Source organism: Oncorhynchus mykiss, chromosome 1 (genome assembly GCF_013265735.2).
Source record: "Oncorhynchus mykiss isolate Arlee chromosome 1, USDA_OmykA_1.1, whole genome shotgun sequence".
In the NCBI taxonomy this organism is placed as follows: domain Eukaryota; kingdom Metazoa; phylum Chordata; class Actinopteri; order Salmoniformes; family Salmonidae; genus Oncorhynchus; species Oncorhynchus mykiss.
Genome location: NC_048565.1, coordinates 76,352,719 through 76,372,877, shown reverse-complemented (window position 1 = coordinate 76,372,877; position 20,159 = coordinate 76,352,719). Strand labels below are relative to the sequence as shown.

The following is a 20,159-nucleotide window of genomic DNA, read 5'->3' as shown; positions in this document are numbered from 1 at the left end:
CCTTAAGTTAATACTTTGTAGCGCCACCTTTTGCTGCGATTACAGCTGTAAGTCGCTTGGGGTATGTCTCTATCAGTTTTGCACATCGAGAGACTGACATTTTTTCCCATTCCTCCTTGCAAAACAGCACGAGCTCAGTGAGGTTGGATGGAGAGCATTTGTGAACAGCAGTTTTCAGTTCTTTCCACAGATTCTCGATTGGATTCAGGTCTGGACTTTGACTTGGCTATTCTAACACCTGGATATGTTTATTTTTGAACCATTCCATTGTAGATTTTGCTTTATGTTTTGGATCATTGTCTTGTTGGAAGACAAATCTCCGTCCCAGTCTCAGGTCTTTTTGCAGACTCCATCAGGTTTTCTTCCAGAATGGTCCTGTATTTGGCTCCATCCATCTTCCCATCAATTTTAACCATCTTCCCTGTCCCTGCTGAAGAAAAGCAGGCCCAAACCATGATGCTGCCACCAACATGTTTGACAGTGGGGATGGTGTGTTCAGCTGTGTTGCTTTTACGCCAAACATAACGTTTTGCATTGTTGCCAAAAAGTTCAATTTTGGTTTCATCTGACCAGAGCACCTTCTTCCACATGTTTGGTGTGTCTCCCAGGTGGCTTGTGGCAAACTTTAAACGGCACTTTTTATGGATATCTTTAAGAAATGGCTTTCTTCTTGCCACTCTTCCATAAAGGCCAGATTTGTGCAATATACGACTGATTGTTGTCCTATGGACAGAGTCTCCCACCTCAGCTGTAGATCTCTGCAGTTCATCCAGAGTGATCATGGGCCTCTTGGCTGCATCTCTGATCAGTCTTCTCCTTGTATGAGCTGAAAGTTTAGAGGGACGGCCATGTCTTGGTGTAACGGCGTTCGTCTGTAGGAGGAAGAGAAGCGGACCAAAGCGCAGCGTGGTGGTTATTCATGTTTTAATAAATCACTACACATGAACAAACTAACAAAAACAAGAAATGTGAAAACGCAAAACAGTCCTATCCTGTGACAACAAACACAGTGACAGGAACAATCACCCACAAACACACAGTGAAACCCAGGCTACCTAAGTATGATTCTCAATCAGAGACAACTAATGACACCTGCCTCTGATTGAGAACCATACTAGGCCGAAAACATAGAAATGCCCCAAAACATAGAAAAACAAACATAGACTGCCCACCCAACTCACGCCCTGACCATACTAAATAAATACAAAACAACAGAAATAGAGGTCAGAACGTGACAGTACCCCCCCCCAAAGGTGCGGACTCCGGCCGCAAAACCTTGACCTATAGGGGAGGGTCTGGGTGGGCGTCTGTCCGCGGTGGCGACTCTGGCGCGGGACGCGGACCCCACTTCACCATTATCTTAGTCCGCCTTATTGTCCGCCTCCCTGGCTTACTCACCATGGCCACCCCTCTCAATGACCCCACTGGACAGAGGGGCTGCTCGGGACAGAGGGGCAGCTCGGGACAGAGGTGAAGCAGCTGCTCGGGACAGAGGGACAACTGCTCGGGACAGAGGGGCAGCTGCTCGGGACAGAGGGGCGATAGCAGCTCGGGACAGAGGGGCGATAGCTGCTCGGGACAGAGGGGCAGCTGCTCGGGACAGAGGGACAGCTGCTCGGGACAGAGGGACAGCTGCTCGGGACAGAGGGACAGCTGCTCGGGACAGAGGGACAGCTGCTCGGGACAGAGGGACAGCTGCTCGGGACAGAGGGGCGGCAGCAGCTTGGGACAGAGGGGCGACAGCTGCTCTGGACAGAGGGGCAGCTGCTCGGGCGGCCCCTGGCTTACTGGCGGCCCCTGGCTGACTGGCGGCCCCTGGCTTACTGGCGGCCCCTGGCTGACTGGCGGCACTGGCGGCCCCTGGCTGACTGGCGGCACTGGCGGCCCCTGGCTGACTGGCGGCACTGGCGGCCCCTGGCTGACTGGCGGCACTGGCGGCCCCTGGCTGACTGGCGGCACTGGCGGCCCCTGGCTGACTGGCGGCACTGGCGGCCCCTGGCTGACGGGCGGCACTGGCGGCCCCTGGCTGACGGGCGGCACTGGCGGCCCCTGGCTGACGAGCGGCACTGGCGGCCCCTGGCAGACGGGCGGCACTGGCGGCTCCTGGCAGACGGGCGGCACTGGCGGCTCCTGGCAGACGGGCGGCACTGGCGGCTCCTGGCAGACGGGCGGCACTGGCGGCTCCTGGCAGACGGGCGGCACTGGCGGCGCTGGGCAGACGGGCAGCACTGGCGGCGCTGGGCAGACGGGCAGCACTGGCGGCGCTGGGCAGACGGGCAGCACTGGCGGCGCTGGGCAGACGGGCAGCACTGGCGGCGCTGGGCAGACGGGCGGCGCTGGGCAGACGGGCGGCACTGGCGGCGCTGGAGAGGAGGAAGGCTCTGGAACCGCCGGACTGACGGGCGGCACTGGCGGCGCTGGGCAGACGGGCGGCGTTGGCGGCGCTGGGCAGACGGGCGGCACTGGCGGCGCTGGAGAGGAGAGAGCCCCTGCAAGGATGGGCCGGAGAGACAGCCTGGTACGGGGAGCTGCCACCGGAGGGCTGGTGCGTGGAGGTGGTGACGGATAGACCGGGCCGTGCAGGCGCACTGGAGCTCTTGAGCACCGAGCCTGCCCAACCTTACCCGGTTGAATGGTCCCGGTCGCCCTGCCAGTGCGGCGAGGTGGAATAGCCCGCACTGGGCTATGCAGGCGAACCGGGGACACCGTGCGCAAGGCTGGTGCCATGTAAGCCGGCCCAAGGAGACGCACTGGAGACCAGATGCGTAGAGCCGGCTTCATGGCACTTGGCTCGATGCCCACTCTAGCCCGGCCGATACGCGGAGCTGGAATGTACCGCACCGGGCTGTGCACCCGCACTGGGGACACCGTGCGCTCCACAGCATAACACGGTGCCTGCCCGGTCTCTCTAGCCCCCCGGTAACCACAGGAAGTTGGCTCAGGTCTCCTACCTGGCGTAGCCATACTCCCTGTTAGCCCCCCCCCAAGAAATTTTTGGGGCTGACTCCCGGGCTTCCTTGCCAACCGTGTTCCCTCATATCGCCGGCTCCTCTCTCCGGCTGCCTCTGCTCTCCTCGCTGCCTCCACCTGTTCCCATGGAAGGCGATCCTTTCCCGCCAGGATCTCCTCCCATGTGTAGCAACCCTTGCCGTCCAACACATCATCCCAAGTCCATTCCTCCTTGTGCCGCTGTTGCCCGTTACCACGCCGCTTGGTCCTGTTGCGGTGGGTGATTCTGTAACGGCGTTCGTCTGTAGGAGGAAGAGAAGCGGACCAAAGCGCAGCGTGGTGGTTATTCATGTTTTAATAAATCACTACACATGAACAAACTAACAAAAACAAGAAATGTGAAAACGCAAAACAGTCCTATCCTGTGACAACAAACACAGTGACAGGAACAATCACCCACAAACACACAGTGAAACCCAGGCTACCTAAGTATGATTCTCAATCAGAGACAACTAATGACACCTGCCTCTGATTGAGAACCATACTAGGCCGAAAACATAGAAATGCCCCAAAACATAGAAAAACAAACATAGACTGCCCACCCAACTCACGCCCTGACCATACTAAATAAATACAAAACAACAGAAATAGAGGTCAGAACGTGACACTTGGTAGATTTGCAGTGGTCTGATACTCCTTCCATTTCAACATTATCACTTGCACAGTGCTCCTTGGGATGTTTAAAGCTTGGGAAATCTTTTTGTATCCAAATCCGGCTTTAAACTTCTCCACAACAGTATCTCGGACCTGCCTGGTGTGTTCCTTGTTCTTCATGATGCTCTCTGCGCTTTTAACGGACCTCTGAGACTATCACAGTGCAGGTGCATTTATACGGAGACTTGATTACACACAGGTGGATTGTATTTATCATCATTAGTCATTTAGGTCAACATTGGATCATTCAGAGATCCTCACTGAACTTCTGGAGGGAGTTTGCTGCACTGAAAGTAAAGGGGCTGAATAATTTTGCACGCCCAATTTTTCAGTTTTTGATTTGTTAAAAAAGTTTGAAATATCCAATAAATGTCGTTCCACTTCATGATTGTGTCCCACTTGTTGTTGATTCTTCACAAAAAAATACAGTATACTTTATGTTTGAAGCCTGAAATGTGGCAAAAGGTCGCAAAGTTCAAGGGGGCCGAATACTTTCGCAAGGCACTGTATACTGAACAAAAATATAAACGCAACATGTAAAGTGTTGGTCCCATGTTTCATGAGCTGAAATAAAAAATCGCCTACATTTTCCACATGCACAAAAAGCTTATTTCTCCAAAATGTTTTGCACAAATTTGTTTACATCCCTATTAGTGAGCATTTCTCATTTACCAATATAATCTACTAGAAAGGTGTGGTATATCAACTAGCTGATTAAATAACATGATCATTACACATGTGCACCTTGTGCTAGGGACAATAAAAGGCCACTTTAAAATGTGCAGTTTTGTCATACAACACAATGCCACAGATGTCTCAAGTTTTGAGGGAGAGTGAAATTGGCATGCTGACCTTAGGAATGGCCACCAGAGCTGTTGCCTGGGAAGTGAATGTTTATTTCTCCACCATAATCTGCCTCCAACGTTGTTTTAGAGAATTTGTCAGTACGTCCAACCATCCTCACAACTGCAGACTACGTGTAACCACACCAGCCCAGGACTGCCACATCCACGCATGCATGAAAGTATGAATTTGCAACAGAAATGTAATTTTGATCTCTCTCTCTCTCTCTCTCTCTCTCTCTCTCTCTCTCTCTCTCACATACACTGTGCTGGCAGCTGATGGAAGAGAAGACACCCATCAAGCTTGCCATGGTGTCCAGACTGCCTAAGTTCGGTGTCCGCCCCACCACGGGGGTCACCAGCCCCCTGCCCAATGGAACCACCCCTTCACCCCAAGACAGCAAGACCACCCCCCCAGCAAGACCCAATGGGGTGGTCCGTGCCTCCTCCTTCTCTCTAAAATGGAGGAAAGACGGTGGCAGTACTCCAGCCACCCCCACTAGCCTTGAAGATGATGCATGCCCAAAGGAGGGAGGGGACAAGCCCAAGACTCAGCACTCCACATGGGGGAGGGAGATCAAGAAACCGTCCCCATCCACCCCTAAGAGGGTCAGGAGTTCTGGTTCGTCTGAGTCATCTACTTCAAGCCCCAGGGCCATCCCCCGCCAAGTCGCAAAGACCAGCCCCAAGGCAGGGCCCAGACAGGGGCAGAGCGCCTCCTTCAGTGGAGGCCCCAAACTAGGCCAAAATGGAGCTACTGATGGCTCAGGACAGTCAGGTTCAGGGCTGGTAAGGCCACGGGCCAGCTCCAGCTCCCCGCGCAGCAGCTCTAGAGATAGCCTGTCCCAGTCCAGCGACAGCCTCAAGTCCCTCACACTGGACAACATGGTGCGCTCGCAGAGTTTCACCCACTTCAAGCAGATCCCGTCCCCGACCAACTTGCCCATGGCACGCTCCTTCTCCTTTAACCGGGCAGTGGAGCTGGCCAAGCCTCTGGCCAACACCCAGCTACAACCACCCAGGGTCAACCACATCAGACCCCACCAGCTGTCGAATGGGAGGCAGGGCCTGGGGATGGGCCTCGGCCTGGGGACAGGGCTGGGGGGGCTTCAGTATCCTAGGAGCCTCTCTTCAGCCGCCTCCCCCTCCACAACCCCTAGTGCCCTGAAAAAACCTCTTCTCCCCAACTGTGTTCTGAACAAGCCTTCTGCTCTGGGCTATAGACTGACACGGCCTGGCCAGGTCAAGCAGCAGAAACCCCTGTTTACAGGGAGGGTGAAGGGGGAGGTCAGGGCTGGAGGAGTGGGGGACGGGGATAGGGCAGAGTCACCCCCCCTCACCCTCACTCCAGACCCCCTTAGTGACAGCGACAGGACCTCAGGGGGGCAGCTCAGGGGGACAGGGGAGGGGCTAGAGGACATGTCTCTCTCCTCAGCCTCATCGCTCTCTCGAGGAGACACCAGCGAGGAGTTCTTGGATGACTTTAATAACCTGGCTGATGGGGATGTCCCAGACAACAGGACGAGAGGTAGTACTGCCACTCAGACCCGCCTGCGGAGCTTCCTGAATGAGACCATGGACTGGAATGAGATGGGCCTCTCAGGTAAGCAAAAAAAATAAAAAACACCTGCTGAAATCTTATCTTCTTTTGTTACTACTAGTTGCCACTATTAACCAGAGCTTTTATAACACTGCTTCAGTCCCATAATTCCTGACAGTCAGTAAAATGTACCGTATGAACTGATTGTCCTGTTTGTGTCCCCTGTGCAGGGCGGAAGGAGGAAGTTGGGGTGAGGACAGCCCTTGACATCCTGCCCCCAGAGAGGGGAGACTTCCTTCAGGGCTCGTCTCTGGAGCTGTCCCCCTCCAACAGCTCGGGGGGCACCTACATGTGGGACGAGGAGGATCTGGAGCCCCTGGGACCCAGAACACACCCATGTGAGAGCTATGACGACTCAGACCGCCTCAACAGCATGGTGAGTCAACGCTTGGTTTGCCCCGGGGTACCAAATTCATACACACGAAAACACCCATATTTACCTGGCTGGTCAGATACAGTCAGAACATAGAGAGTGTCAGGAGAATATTTAGTCATTGTGTAGAAAAACAGACTGTTTTATTGTCAGCAATTGTCTTGTCTTCCGCTTAGCATACACTTCATATAGTATCACTGACTAGTAATGACATACTGTAATTTCTGTATGATGCACAGTACAGTACAAAGTTAATTAATCAGATTGACTAGTGTTGGTATTCACCAGAGGCCTGATAGGGTGTACCTTTGACCCTATTATGTCAGTCCAGTCTTCCCAGCAAGAGCTACCTGCTTTATTCTGTCAATTGATCCCGCTGCTAAAAATTCAGTTAAATTAGATCCTTAATTAGGGATTAGGAGAACAAAGACTCAGGTCAGAAAGGGAATGTGAATGCCAAGGCTGCCAGCCACCCACTCCCAACCAAGGTCTCCCTCCCGTGGGGTTCCCAGATTCTGGAATGTCTGCATAGCTCCTTACAAGCCACATATGATCTCCTGGAGATAATCGAACAGTTTCTTTCTGTTTTCCTCTCGGTGTTCCGGTGCCATTGGCTCTGGAATGTTTAACGAGCTTAATGACGGGGATTTAAAACAGTTAATCAGCTTAGTCTTTTCTTCCCTTCCTCTGGGGTTTACCATTACATGAAGACACAGAATTGTTGACCGAACAGTGGTGCATAGACAACTGAGACAGTGTGTATTGGGGAGAGAGCTGTCTGGGGATGCCAACTGTTCTGAGTGGGTGTGAGTGACTCTCTCTAATATATAATAATAATATTTAGCAGACACTTTTATCCAAACGACTTAAAGTCATGCGTACGGCTTCGGGAATCGAACCCACAATCCAACTGAGCCATAAATCATTGCACTGATACAATGACAATGACATTCATGTATCTGGTAAGCCTAGTAGAATAGGGTCCATCTAACATACTGTTTCCTAATTGTTTGGCCTATTAGGTCAAAGCACCCTTGAGATGTGCTGTATTTGTTTGGAACGTGATTCAGAGCAAACACAGCAAAGTAAAGCATGTATGTAGGGTGACACCATGTGGCCAAAGCCATTTGTTACACCGATAAAGAAGTATAGATTGGAGTAGAACAGGGGACTCTAATAACATATTGTACGGAACACATTTGTTTTGAAGCCGTCTCTAGAGTAATGCAAGGTGTCTTTCATGATCATGTGAAACGTCAATTGCTATGGAAATGCTGGGATGTGTTTTTCAATGATGTTAAAGTTAATTATGATGCAACTATGACAGTGATACAATATGGATTACAATTATCATCATGAATATTAAGGCTATACGCACTACATGTTACACACACAGACACTCAACCATGCAAATTGGCGGAGTTATTATTTATTTGGACAGCACACATTATAATCTTATTCTTATACAGACATCGTACACACTCTCACTAAATCACATCCTATATCATACACACAAACTTACTCAGATTTACTTCACACATAATATCTTGTCTCAATTTTCTAACATCTGTGGCATTGGCTCACAGGCAAACAGGCAAGGGAATAAAACAAATATTGCTAGAACCTATTTCTTAAATTCTATATATCAGACATTTGAAAGCTCTAGTTTTGACCGTCATAATACCTCTGATGGAAGTAACTTTACAAGCACTAATTATGGTCAATTTAGACTGAGAATAGTATCTAGTTATGGTAAGGGGTGAAATAAGTATAGCCAGTTATAATTGTAATGGTTTAGCAGATTCCAAAAAAAGAAGATCAGTCTTTATGCGGCTAAAAGAAAAGGAATATAACATACACTGTTTACAGGAAACTCGCTCTACATCCTGAGATGAAGTTGTGTGGAAAAAGGAATGTGGTGGTGAACATTTTTTCTGTCATGGACAGAAGGAAGTCCAAAGGTGTGATGATATTAATTAACAAATGTTTTTATCTGAATTTGCAAATAGTCAGGAATGATTCGCAAGAAAGGTGGATCTTTTTGAATATGAAAGTTGACGAAAAAGAGATTTGGCTCATTCAACTATATGGTCCAAATCAGGATGATCCATACTTTTTCGAAAACATTTGTACCAACTTATTGAACGTACAGGCAACAAATGATCAAATCGTTATGTTAGAAGACTATAATACAGTGTTAAGTTGACTACTTTCTTGTCTCTTTCATCAAAGGTTAAACATTTTTTAATAGGAGACAGAATGCGATCGGATCATCATTTAATTGGCATTCACACAACTCTTATAGATTTTCCATGAGGACGGGGATATTGGAAATTGTATCGAAGTGTATTGGAGGACAACATATTTAACTAAGACATATTTAACTAAGACAAAATAATTTATAACTGAATTTTTCCAGGATAATATAGGTTCAGCAAATCCCCTTATTGTTTGGGTTACCTTCAAATGTACCTTCAGAGGTCATTCAATTCAATATTCATCAATAATAAAAAAGCAGTTTCTGTCTAAAGAGACAAGACTAACTAATAGTACAGGTAGATAGCAATAAAAATGACACTACAGAGATACAAAATATGTTAGAGGAAAAACAAAAATAACTTTAGGAACTTATTCAAGAATGATCTAATGTAATCTATTACAAAAATAAATCAAACTGGATGGAATATGGAGAAAAAATGCACAAAATGGTTCCTGAATCTCCAGTACAGGAACGCTAACAAAAATAATTTGGAGAAACTCATTACTGAAGACAGAGTCATCCATGATTCTCCGAATGATATTTTAAAAGAGGAAGCGAATTATTTTAGGCAGATGTTCTCTTTTCCGTCCCATTCTATCCCACTGAATGAAGATTACGGTAAGGAATTCTTTCCAAATAAAATAAAAAATGGAAAATTAACAAATGTACAGAAAAATCAGTGTGAAGGCCAAATTACAGAGGAATAACTTTTTGAGGCTATTAAATCCTTTCAGTCTGGAAAAACCCCAGAACTTGATGGCATACCGGTAGAGGTATATCAAGCCTTTTTTGATATACTAAAAGCTCCATTGTTTTAACTACTCCTATAGAAATGGTAGTCTGTCGGGTACTCAGCAGGAAGGTCTGATTTCTCTATTATTAAAACAAGACCCAGATGGCAAATATAAAGACCCAGTCTATCTAACACTTCAATGTTGTGATGCAAAAATACTAGCGAAATGCATAGTACTCAGAATTAAAAAGGTTTTACCAGGTACCATCCTGATCAGACAGGTTTTTTACATGGACGATCCATTGAAGATAATATATGACAACTACTAGAAATAATAGAATGTCATGAAACATCTAAGAGGCCAGGCCTTGTATTTATAGCGGATTTTGAAAAGGCATTTGATAAACTAAGACTGGATTTTAGTTATAAATGCCCAGATTTTTTCAATTTCAGTAATTCTCTTATAAAATGGCTAAAATTAATGTATAGCAACCCCAGGTGTAAAATAGTAAATAACGGCTACTTCTCAGAGAGTTTTGAATTGTCAAGAGGAGTTAAACAAGGGTGTCCACTGTCACCATATCTATTCGTTATGGCCATCAAAATGCTAGCCATTAAAATCAGATCCAATAACCACATTAGAGAAAAGCTCACTCAAAAGAAAACATAATAAAAAGTATGTTTGAATGACACCTGAGGATCAGTGTTTTTACAGCTAATGCCGGTTAGCCTGAGGCTGATGCCATGCAGGTGTTTGTGCACATACATATACACACACTCTCATTCAAATAAATGCATACAAGAACACACGCATACATGTAATAGTGCCAGACATGCACACAAACATATACAGTTGGCATTGTCCTTGATGTCCTTTGTTTTTTATAGATTTTTTTTTTTGGGGGGGGGGGATCTTGGAGTGTTAGGGTTCATGTTTTTTGGCCAGGTGGGAGATCTATCAATATGCCCTTGAGCAGGGCATTGACCCTGGATGCTTCTGTGTGTCGCTCTGAATGGGAGTCTATTGGATGACTGGTATGGTGTAGTTGATGAGAGGCTTCACTGCAAGTATATTGTATGTTTCGGATATTCAATTTAAAAGAATAAATAAAAAAAGTTAAGGACCCTGGGACTAAACACCTCCCTCTGCAACTGGATCCTGGACTTCCTGACGGGCCGCACCCAGGGTAGACAACAACACGGGGTAGACAACAACACATCCACCACGCTGATCCTCAACACTGGGGCCCCTCAGGGGTACGTGCTTAGTTCCTTCCTGTACTCCCTGTTCACCCATGACTGCGTGGCCAAGCACGACTCCAACACTGTCATTAAGTTTGCTGATGACACAACAGAGGTAGAGGGCTGATCACTGACAACGATGAGACAGCCTATAGGGAGGAGGTCAGAGATTGCCAGGACAACAACCTCTCCCTCAATGTGAGCAAGACAAAGGAGCTGATTGTGGACTATAGGAAAAGGAGGGCTGAACAGGCCCCCATTAACATCGACGGTGCTGAAGTGGAGCAAGTCAAGAGTTTCAAGTTCGTTGGTATCCACATCACCAACTAACTATCATGGTCCAAACTAAAGGTCGACCGATTAATCGGAATGGTCGATTTAATTAGGGCCGATTTCAAGTTTTCATAACAATCGGAAATAGGTATTTTTGGACACCGATTTGGCCGATATTTTTTTTTTTTACACCTTTATTCAATCTTTATTTAACTAGGCAAGTCAGTTAAGAACACATTCTTATTTTCAATGGCGGCCTAGGAACGGTGGGTTAACTGCCTTGTTCAGGGGCAGAACAACAGATTTTTACCTTGTCAGCTCGGGGGATTCAATCTTGCAACCTTACAGTTAACTAGTCCAACGCTCTAACCACCTGATGACATTGCATTCCATGAGGAGACTGCCTGTTACGCTAATGCAGTAAGCCAAGGTAATTTGCTAGCTAGCATTAAACTTATCTTATAAAATTAAACTTATCTTATAAAAAACAACCAATCAATCAATCATAATCACTAGTTAACTACACATGGTTGATGATATTACTAGTTCATCTAGCGTGTCCTGCATTGCATTTAATCGATGCAGTGAGTATCGTTGCTCCAATGTGTACCTAACCATAAACATCAATGCCTTTCTTAAAATCAATACACAGAAGTATATATTTTTAAACCTGCATATTTAGCTAAAATAAATCTAGGTTAGCAGGCAATGTTAACCAGGTGAAATTGTGTCACTTCTCTTGCGTTCATTGCACGCAGAGTAAGTGTATATGCAACAGTTTGGGGCCGCCTAATTTGCCAGAATTTTACGTAATTATGAGATGACATTGAAGGTTGTGCAATGTAACAGGAATATTTAGACCTATGGATGGCACCCGTTAGATAAAAAAACGGAACGGTTCTGTATTTCACTGAAATGATAGTATTTCTGTGTGTTATTATGTTATAACTAAGTCTATGATTTGATAGAGCAGTCTGACTGAGTGATGGTAGGCACCAGCAGGCTCGTAAGCATTCATTCAAACAGCACTTTCGTGCATTTGCCAGCAGCTGTTTATGACTTCAAGCCCATCAACTCCCGAGATTAGGCTGGTGTAACCGATGTGAAATGACTAGCTAGTTAGTGGGGTGTGCGCTAATAGCGTTTCAAACGTCACTTGCTCTGAGACTTGGAGTGGTGGTTCCCCTTGCTCTGCATGGGTAATGCTGCTTCGAGGGTGGCTGTTGTCGTTGTGTTCCTGGTTCGAGCCCAGGTAGGAGCAAGGAGAGGGACGAAAGCTATACTGTTACACTGGCAATACTAAAGTGCCTATAAGAACATCCAATAGTCAAAGGTTAATTAATGAAATACAAATGGTATAGAGAGAAATAGTCCTATAATTCCTATAATAACTACAACCTAAAACTTCTTAACTGGGAATATTGAAGACTCATGTTAAAAGGAACCACCAGCTTTCACATGTTCTCATGTTATGAGCAAGGAACTGAAACGTTAGCTTTCTTACATGGCACATATTGCACTTTTACTTTCTTCTCCAACACTTTGTTTTCGCATTATTTAAACTAAATTGAACATGTTTCATTATTTATTTGAGGCTAAATTGATTTTATTGATCTATTATATTAAGTTTAAATAAGTGTTCATTCAGTATTGTTGCAATTGTCATTATTACAAATAAATTTAAAAAATCAGCCGATTTAAAATGTATTGGCTTTTTTTGGTCCTCCAATAATCGGTATCGGTATTGGCGTTGAAAAATCATAATCGGTCGACCTCTAGTCCAAACACACCAAGACAGTTCTGAAGAGGGCACAACAACACCTTTTCCCCTTCAGAAGGCTGAAAAGATTTGGCATGTGCCCAAAGATCCTCAAAAAGTTTTACAGCTGCACCATCAAGAGCATGGTTGACTGGTTGCATCACTGCCTGGTATGGCAACTGCTTGGCATCTGACCGTAAGGCGCTACAGAGGGTAGTGAGTACGGTCCAGTACATCACTGGGGCCAAGCTTCCTGACATCCAGGACCTATATACTAGGCGGTGTCGGAGGAAGGCCCAAAAAATGGTCAAAGACTCCAGTCACCCAAGTCATAGACTGTTATCTCTGCTACCGCACGGCAAGCGGTACCAGAGCGCCAAGTCTAAGACCAAAAGGCTCCATAACAGCTTCTACCCCCATAACCATAAGACTGCTGAACAATTCATCAAATGGACACCCAGACTATTTACCTTGACACCCAAACTCTATTTCATGAACTGCATTGTTGGTTAAGGGCATGTAAGTAAGCATTTCACGGTAAGGTAAACCTGTTGTATTCAATGCATTTGACAAATCAAATTTGATTTGGTTTGTATGTGTGCCATTCAGAGGCTGAAAGAGTGTGCAACTCAATAGTAGGAAGGTGTTCCTAATGTTTTGTACACTCAGTGTAGACAGACAAGTCTCTTAAGAGGCAACAGCCAGCCATGATGATCTGTCATCTGGTGTAGGATTAACCTGACAAACGTCTTATGATCCTGTGTTGTAAAAGAGCTTCATAAGACAGAACCCAGACAAAACAAATCACAGTCATCCTAGTTAAGCTGTGCTGCAATACCTCTGTGCCTCTGCTTGATGGCAGTGTTACGTTAAATATGACATAAGTGTGTGTGTGGTGAGAGAAATACATCACTTGGTTTCCACGATTTTCACTTGATGATTTCCTATAGCCTGCTGTTGAGTAGTAGACAGCCAGCTTCATAATTAGAAGTACTCCTGCCCTCATATTAGAGGTTTTAATGCATTATAATAGCATTTTTATTCATCTCTGTTTTGGATATAAATGGCATGATATTTTGTTTAACTTGAGCGATACGTTCACATTCCCATTCTTCCGCCTGCTTGCGTGTGTACAAGCATCCTGCAGATGAAAGTTGACGCTTGTCTGTTTTGTGGATATCGGCAAAGATATGTCCTAAATGGGCTATAATGATATGGCAACAGCTAATATTTATTTGGCTTGATTTGGTTGCTATAGAAACCATCACTAACATCACAATGGAAACAAGAATGTAAGTGCATGCATATGCATGAAGTGTAACGCTTGAGTCCAACAAAATGAAATATAACAGTCTGGATAAAGTTCGAAATGACACGGTTTCATATGTACAACATCTAAAGACCTGCCTCACTATATTGGGAGCTTTGCTGTTTCTAAAATGCCGTATTTGGGTGTTTCTGTAGCCGTTGTTCATGTTTTCTGCTTCCCCTAATACTGCCCAATGAGCCCGAGGAGGTCTATCGCTGGTGGGGTAAGTTTCTCAAAACCAAGTGAAATCAAAAAGTGTAATGACACTTCTGTAGCCTCCATTTACATAAAAACATATGATTTGGTTAAAAATAGCCAGTGGAAGACATATTGTAGAATGGCTGTCTGTATTCATTCTAATGTACCTGAAATGGCTATTTCCACCGAAATGCTGTAACTGATAGACATTGGAATAAACAATGTGAAGCCACTCTCCCTTCTATTCTTTTCACTTACTCTCTCCTTGGCCTGTTCATTCCTTATTCCTGCAGATACCTAGTATTTGCTGTGTTTTTATTTTAACTCGGCTTCTCTCATGTGAGACATATCCTCTCAGTAGCAGAGCAAGCTCCTGACGGCGCTCTGTCTCTAATCCTCGCCTCCTCTCTGACTTCAAAGCTGCAGAGCTGCTGCTTCTTGATTTATTTATTTGGATCTAATGTTAGGCTTTGTAGCGCTGGGTGGTGACAGCCTAATTCATTAGCAGATAAATGAGCTAGGTGCTTAAGCCTTTCTCTCTGCTGTACACTGCTGTTTATAGTACACACACTCAGCAAGCAGACTGTTGTCGTATTAGTTAGCTAATATCTAGGCTGCTTTGTTTGCCGTGCAGAAATTGCCAACATGTCCCTACATTGTCTTGTCTGATCATTCATTGATTTCTTATTTCTCTCTCTTGCCTTCTGTCTTCCCTCTTAGTATATGACATACGCCTGCATGCATTTATAGCTGCTATACTGAACCAATGTGTGTCGTCAGCCAGAACAAACACATTTGATAGTGGTTACTACTGTTTTTTGAAAGTAGCTATTTACAATGATGAAAGTGATCTGTGTCAGCACTAAGATTAGTGGGCTCAATGTAGTCATCATATTTTCCTGTTGGTTGCTGACCACTGTGGTAACTATTAGTAACTCCCTTAGTCTGTTTTAAATGTGATAGTCGAAGGTCTCCATTTAATCTCCATTTAGACTCATTTTGTTCCTCAACATAACGTTCTAAAACTGGCTAGTTTTGCCTCCTAGCGTCTTTCCTTATGGAGTCTGCTTGATGTAAACCAGGCTTACTTTTACTTTGCTGCTTTTGGGTTTATTGAATTGATTATGAAGTTGATAAAAGCAGTCAAGTGTGGGCAGTCAGGCAAGGCAAAGGTAGGCACCTGGTTGAAGGAGGCATAATGAAGGCAGAGATTTATGAAAAGAGTGGAGGACGAATCTGTCACTCACTTATCCCCATAGCTCTGTTCACATCAAATGGAGATGACAGGAGGATGAAAATGGAGTGAAGAGGGAGAGATGTATGTAGTGTAATTATGAAAGGCCTAATTCCCTCATGCCAAGTACAAAGAGACACCATATCAGAACACACACACACCAAATACTCGCACCACTTTAGCACTGCCCTTAAATACAAAACCCTGTAAACAGTGTTGTTTCAAGTAATTTATTATAGTCAGCTAGATGGACAACAGCTTGTTGTCTTGTCATTTAGCATAAATCCGACCGCCGCCGCTCTCAAGCCGTATTCACACACTGGCGTCAGAATCCGCTTCTGCTTCTGCTTCCGCAAATGAAAGCTTGCATATAATGTCCCCTGTTTTCCCCATTTTAAATCTGGATGAATTTAAACCAATCTACACCGACCACTGTCCATCCAACACATTCTGGTGGGTTCGGGTTGGCTGAACTAAGAGGCACCTGTCACCAGAAGCAGAGAAAATAGAGCAGTGACCTATTTCCCACCACGTCTGCCGCCCATATGACCAAAGCAGAAATAAAATGTTCGTTGATTCTATGGTGTCAATGCGGATTGCGCTTTTTGGACCGTTTCTGAATGTGAGGTCACTGTAGGCAGTCAGAGGGCAAATGATCCTGGCACCGGATTATTTCCTCACTGGAATAGCTGGTTCTAATGGAAAATGTGAAAGTTCTGCTTGTGTTCCCAACAGTACAAACTCCAGCCTGTGAGCTCATCATTTTTGTGGACAGACACACGTAACATAAATGGTATCGTAGCATCTGTCAACAGACTGCGGGATATGACAATGAATGAGAAATGTTGTTGTGTTTTGCTGGTTTTTAGTCTCTGATTATCTGGACAAGTCACGATTTTGAAGGTCTTTCAAATGTAGCTGTTATAAAATTTTTTTTTTTTTAAATGTACAGGGAAACCTTTGCCCATCATCTTTAACCATCCCAACCCTGAATGTCCCAACCTAAAGCAGCACAACTGACCTTAGATCAGCGCTATGGGGCCATCTCTCCTTAAATCTCTCTTTTGTGCCCAAGTCAGTATCATTCTAGTGTCCTTGGAAGGGAAGTTCTGCTCTCATCAATCTCTCTAACACTTTCCGTGCTCATAGTGACCCTCTAATTGTCCCTGTAAAAGTCAATAAGCCCTTTGCAGCAACGGACGCCTAGATTACACCACATTACATCCTTTATAGAACCACAGAGAATGGTCATATGCAGTTGGCTAGAGCCTGAGAATTGGGTTTGGGGGAAATGCATTAGTTCAAGAGCAGTAAATGAGTCGAATAATTGGATTACAAAGAAGTGCTATCATTGTAGAGGTAGAAGGCATATTTTATATTTAAAGGACAAGCTTAGTGCCTTCAACTCAGAACTTCAGTGTAGAATAAGGTCAACATAATGTCATTGTGGAGGCATTGCAGAGGCACACTCACACATAGGTTAGAAAAACTTTCTTTGGAGATACTGTATGGGTCTTTTATCAAAGACACAGTTTTGATATCTTCAGTATCTCACATTGCAGTAAGCCCCACTGTGTTACATTTAGTCTGGGATTGACCTTCAATTAGAGTGAAGATCTACTGAAGGAGCAGCAGTTGATCTGCAGGCAGCTCTGAAGCCTTCATTGAGAGTTATGGGAAACAGAATGGACATGTAATGAAAATGCCATGATAATTCTAATCTCAGGCAGAGGGGCTGGTGACTACGTCTGAGAATCTGCGACAGCTATTGACTTGAACAGTTTCAGACTCATTTCTTAAGCCTCTCTAGGATATATTAGAAGTTTGGATGTTTATATTTGTACCCATAATTCCTTATACAGTAGAACAATCATGTTTTATTTGTTCTAGTTTCATTTTGTATTGATTACGTTTCTGGGTTAGACAGACTAAAGTTCTGTAGGGCTTGGGTTGTGGTGGCAAAGCTACATCATATATTAATCACCCTAGTGGGTTAAATGAGGTAATCTGTGTGGGTTTTGAGCCTCAGCTAACCTCAGATTCATATCTGAACAGAGAGTTGTGTTTGTTTGAAGTTTCAATTCAATATGGGGTTGAATGGGCCAAGGCTTTTCCTTTGGTTTATTATTCTTCATTGATCTCCCCACCGGGTGCCGATTGAGAGGGTAGTAGGGAGAAGATGGGGAATGTGAGGTTAGCTGACTGAGGGACACAGAATGTTGCAGGAATTTCCATAGCATGTTACAGTCCCTGTGCACAACCACAGCAAAATGCACTCTGAATTGATGTAATCATAATGTGAATAATATGTAACCTCAATCGATTAAATATTTGAACAACGTGTAAGCTCAATGAATGAATTATCTTTATATGAAAGATGTATGACGAGAGAGAGGGATAATCATGCTAATCCTGTAAATCAGTTGCCCATTAGTCTCCATCTACTGAACAGGAGGTGTAGCACCACTGAGGGGACCACCACTGGAGCTAGCTTAATTTCAACATGGGGACCTGCTGTGGTACTGTGGTTCTGTTGGACCCCCCAGTCCTCTCTGTTTGGCTGGCGGTTCCAACGTCAGAGCCCCAGGGCAGTCAGCTGGAGTGGGATTTGTGTGAAATATGACCCCAGATTCCCAGTTCATTCAACCAGCCTTTTTCTCCTCCTCCTTGGGGGAGATTATGTGGCCCGCTCAGCATCTAAGCTGCAGCCTACCGGTGTGAAATGCCATTTCCTCTCGAGCAACGTGCCGTGACTAAGGCCTGCTCTGCATGAGGAACCTCTAGAGGAGAGAGGGATAGAGTGGGGGTGGGGGAGGAGATGAGGAAAATGGAAGAGAGCGAGGAGACGAGAGGAAGAGGACAGAGAAAGGGAAAAGAGAGAGTGGGAGAAGTAAAGAGGGTGATAATAGAAGTAGTAAAAAGCAGAGGAGGGAGCAGAGGAGAGCAGGCGTGTGGGAGAAAGACTGAGTACAGTTCAGTTGGGTGCACTGGCAGATATAAGTATGGATCAGAAGATATTGGATGTTATTTTTCTGTTTTCTATCATGGTTCCCTGCTTCAATGGCAGTTTTTGATTTAGATAACCTTTAATAACACAACATCCATTAAATACCACCAACCACCATCATGTTATGGGTACATCTTCAAGTAGAGGCCTTGCTATGTATTTTCATTTTCTGCTGAAGCACAAAATTGCCTGGGAATTGATGCTTTGGAAAGCAAAAAGGTGAGGAGTACAAATCAACACTTCATTCTTTGAAGTAGTAATTTGTACTCTTGCCTTTTTTGCTTTTGGGTACGTTATGCTTTGAATTCAACAACAAGCAAAGTGCAAACTATTTTAGCTTTAATAATAAGACATACTTACCGATTTTACATTATTATACTCATTCAAGAGTGATGTTTCTTTTGAGAAATTCATTTCTGCAAATCTTTTGTTGTCTCCGACTCTGCTTCTTGTTGTTTTGAATAACAACCTGTGTTTGTCCGTGAGAGTCTGATTCAAAAGGAGAACTGTTAGCATAAAAATGTACTCACTACTTTTACACTGGCAGACAAAAACAGTGAACTAATCATGCCTTTACAGATGGGAGCATTATGAGATGTTTTTTGAAATACCCCGACATTCTGTACAATCTTTTTTTGAGGATCTCTTGTGAACTGACAAAACAAAACAGTTGGCTTACTAGCTTGAGTATTGTCATAATATAAATTGAATCAAAATAACATAACATCAATTGAACCAACTTTTGTCTCTTCCACCATGCAGGACATTCTGAACAACCTGGACCCCCTGGAGCCAGCTGACCTGGAGGATGACGACCTCATGCTGGACGTGGACCTCCCTGAGGACGGCTCTCTACGAACACAGACAGTAGTGGCTCCAGGTACCGTCATCGCTTCCTTCATCTTTCCCCAGGCTTGGTGCTCATTAACACTAGTGATTGGTTCAGTAGAGCCCTAATCATTACAATGAAAGCCTAATCACTGTGACCAGACCCTCTCACCTTTTGAGTGTAGCTTTTGATTCCATTCTGTAAATGTAATCATGGAACACCTATGGAAATGACAATTTAATCTCTAATCATAACACATTCCTCTGGTCCTATTTCAACTGCTGATTAGGTAATGAGATAGTTTTGGTGAATAGGTCTCTATTCTCAGAGACAGCAGGATTGTATTTGTGTGTGTAGGTGTGCTGTGGGTGTGCGTGGGCACCTATGTGTGTGTCTGCGTTAGCGAAAGATTCTGGCATTTTGTTACATGATACAAGCCATCACAAACTCCCTACGTCAGTGCTCATCGGTCATTGATCATGAATCTTAGGTTATGAAGTCTCTCCACTGTATTGTGAATGCCATACTGACAGTGTCATTCATGGCGAATGCAGTTCTTTTCACTGCTCTGAAAACACTCGGCCCAGTGTGAGACTGCTGACCAGTCTTGCCAAAGGATTGCTAACAAGGGTCCCTTTATGACCATAAAACTCACAGACAACCCAAAGTGCATCTCGTTCTGTCTCTATACACACAAACACACACACAGCCTGGTTTTTCAGTTCACAGAGCACTACATTGAGTGTGTTGTGTGTGTGACAGGAATGTTCACTCTGAAGGATTGTGAATCCAACCGGCATCCTGGAAAGAGATCGTATTTATTTATAGCGCTGTATG

The 20,159-nt window shown here is 44.8% G+C and overlaps 1 protein-coding gene across 11 annotated transcripts in view; it reads left to right on the top strand.

Moving 5' to 3' along the window:
* The window catches only part of ccser2a (coiled-coil serine-rich protein 2a), a 75,467-nt gene that overhangs the window by 27,120 nt on the left and 28,188 nt on the right, over positions 1–20,159 (top strand). For all 11 annotated transcript variants that reach the window (XM_036985534.1, XM_036985527.1, XM_036985521.1 and 8 more), the window contains exons 3-5: positions 4,782–6,108; positions 6,276–6,481; positions 19,256–19,373. In XM_036985534.1, the coding sequence (XP_036841429.1) occupies positions 4,785–6,108; positions 6,276–6,481; positions 19,256–19,373 (1,648 nt within the window). In that variant the 5' untranslated portion in view covers positions 4,782–4,784. The remainder of the gene's footprint in view (positions 1–4,781; positions 6,109–6,275; positions 6,482–19,255; positions 19,374–20,159) is intronic.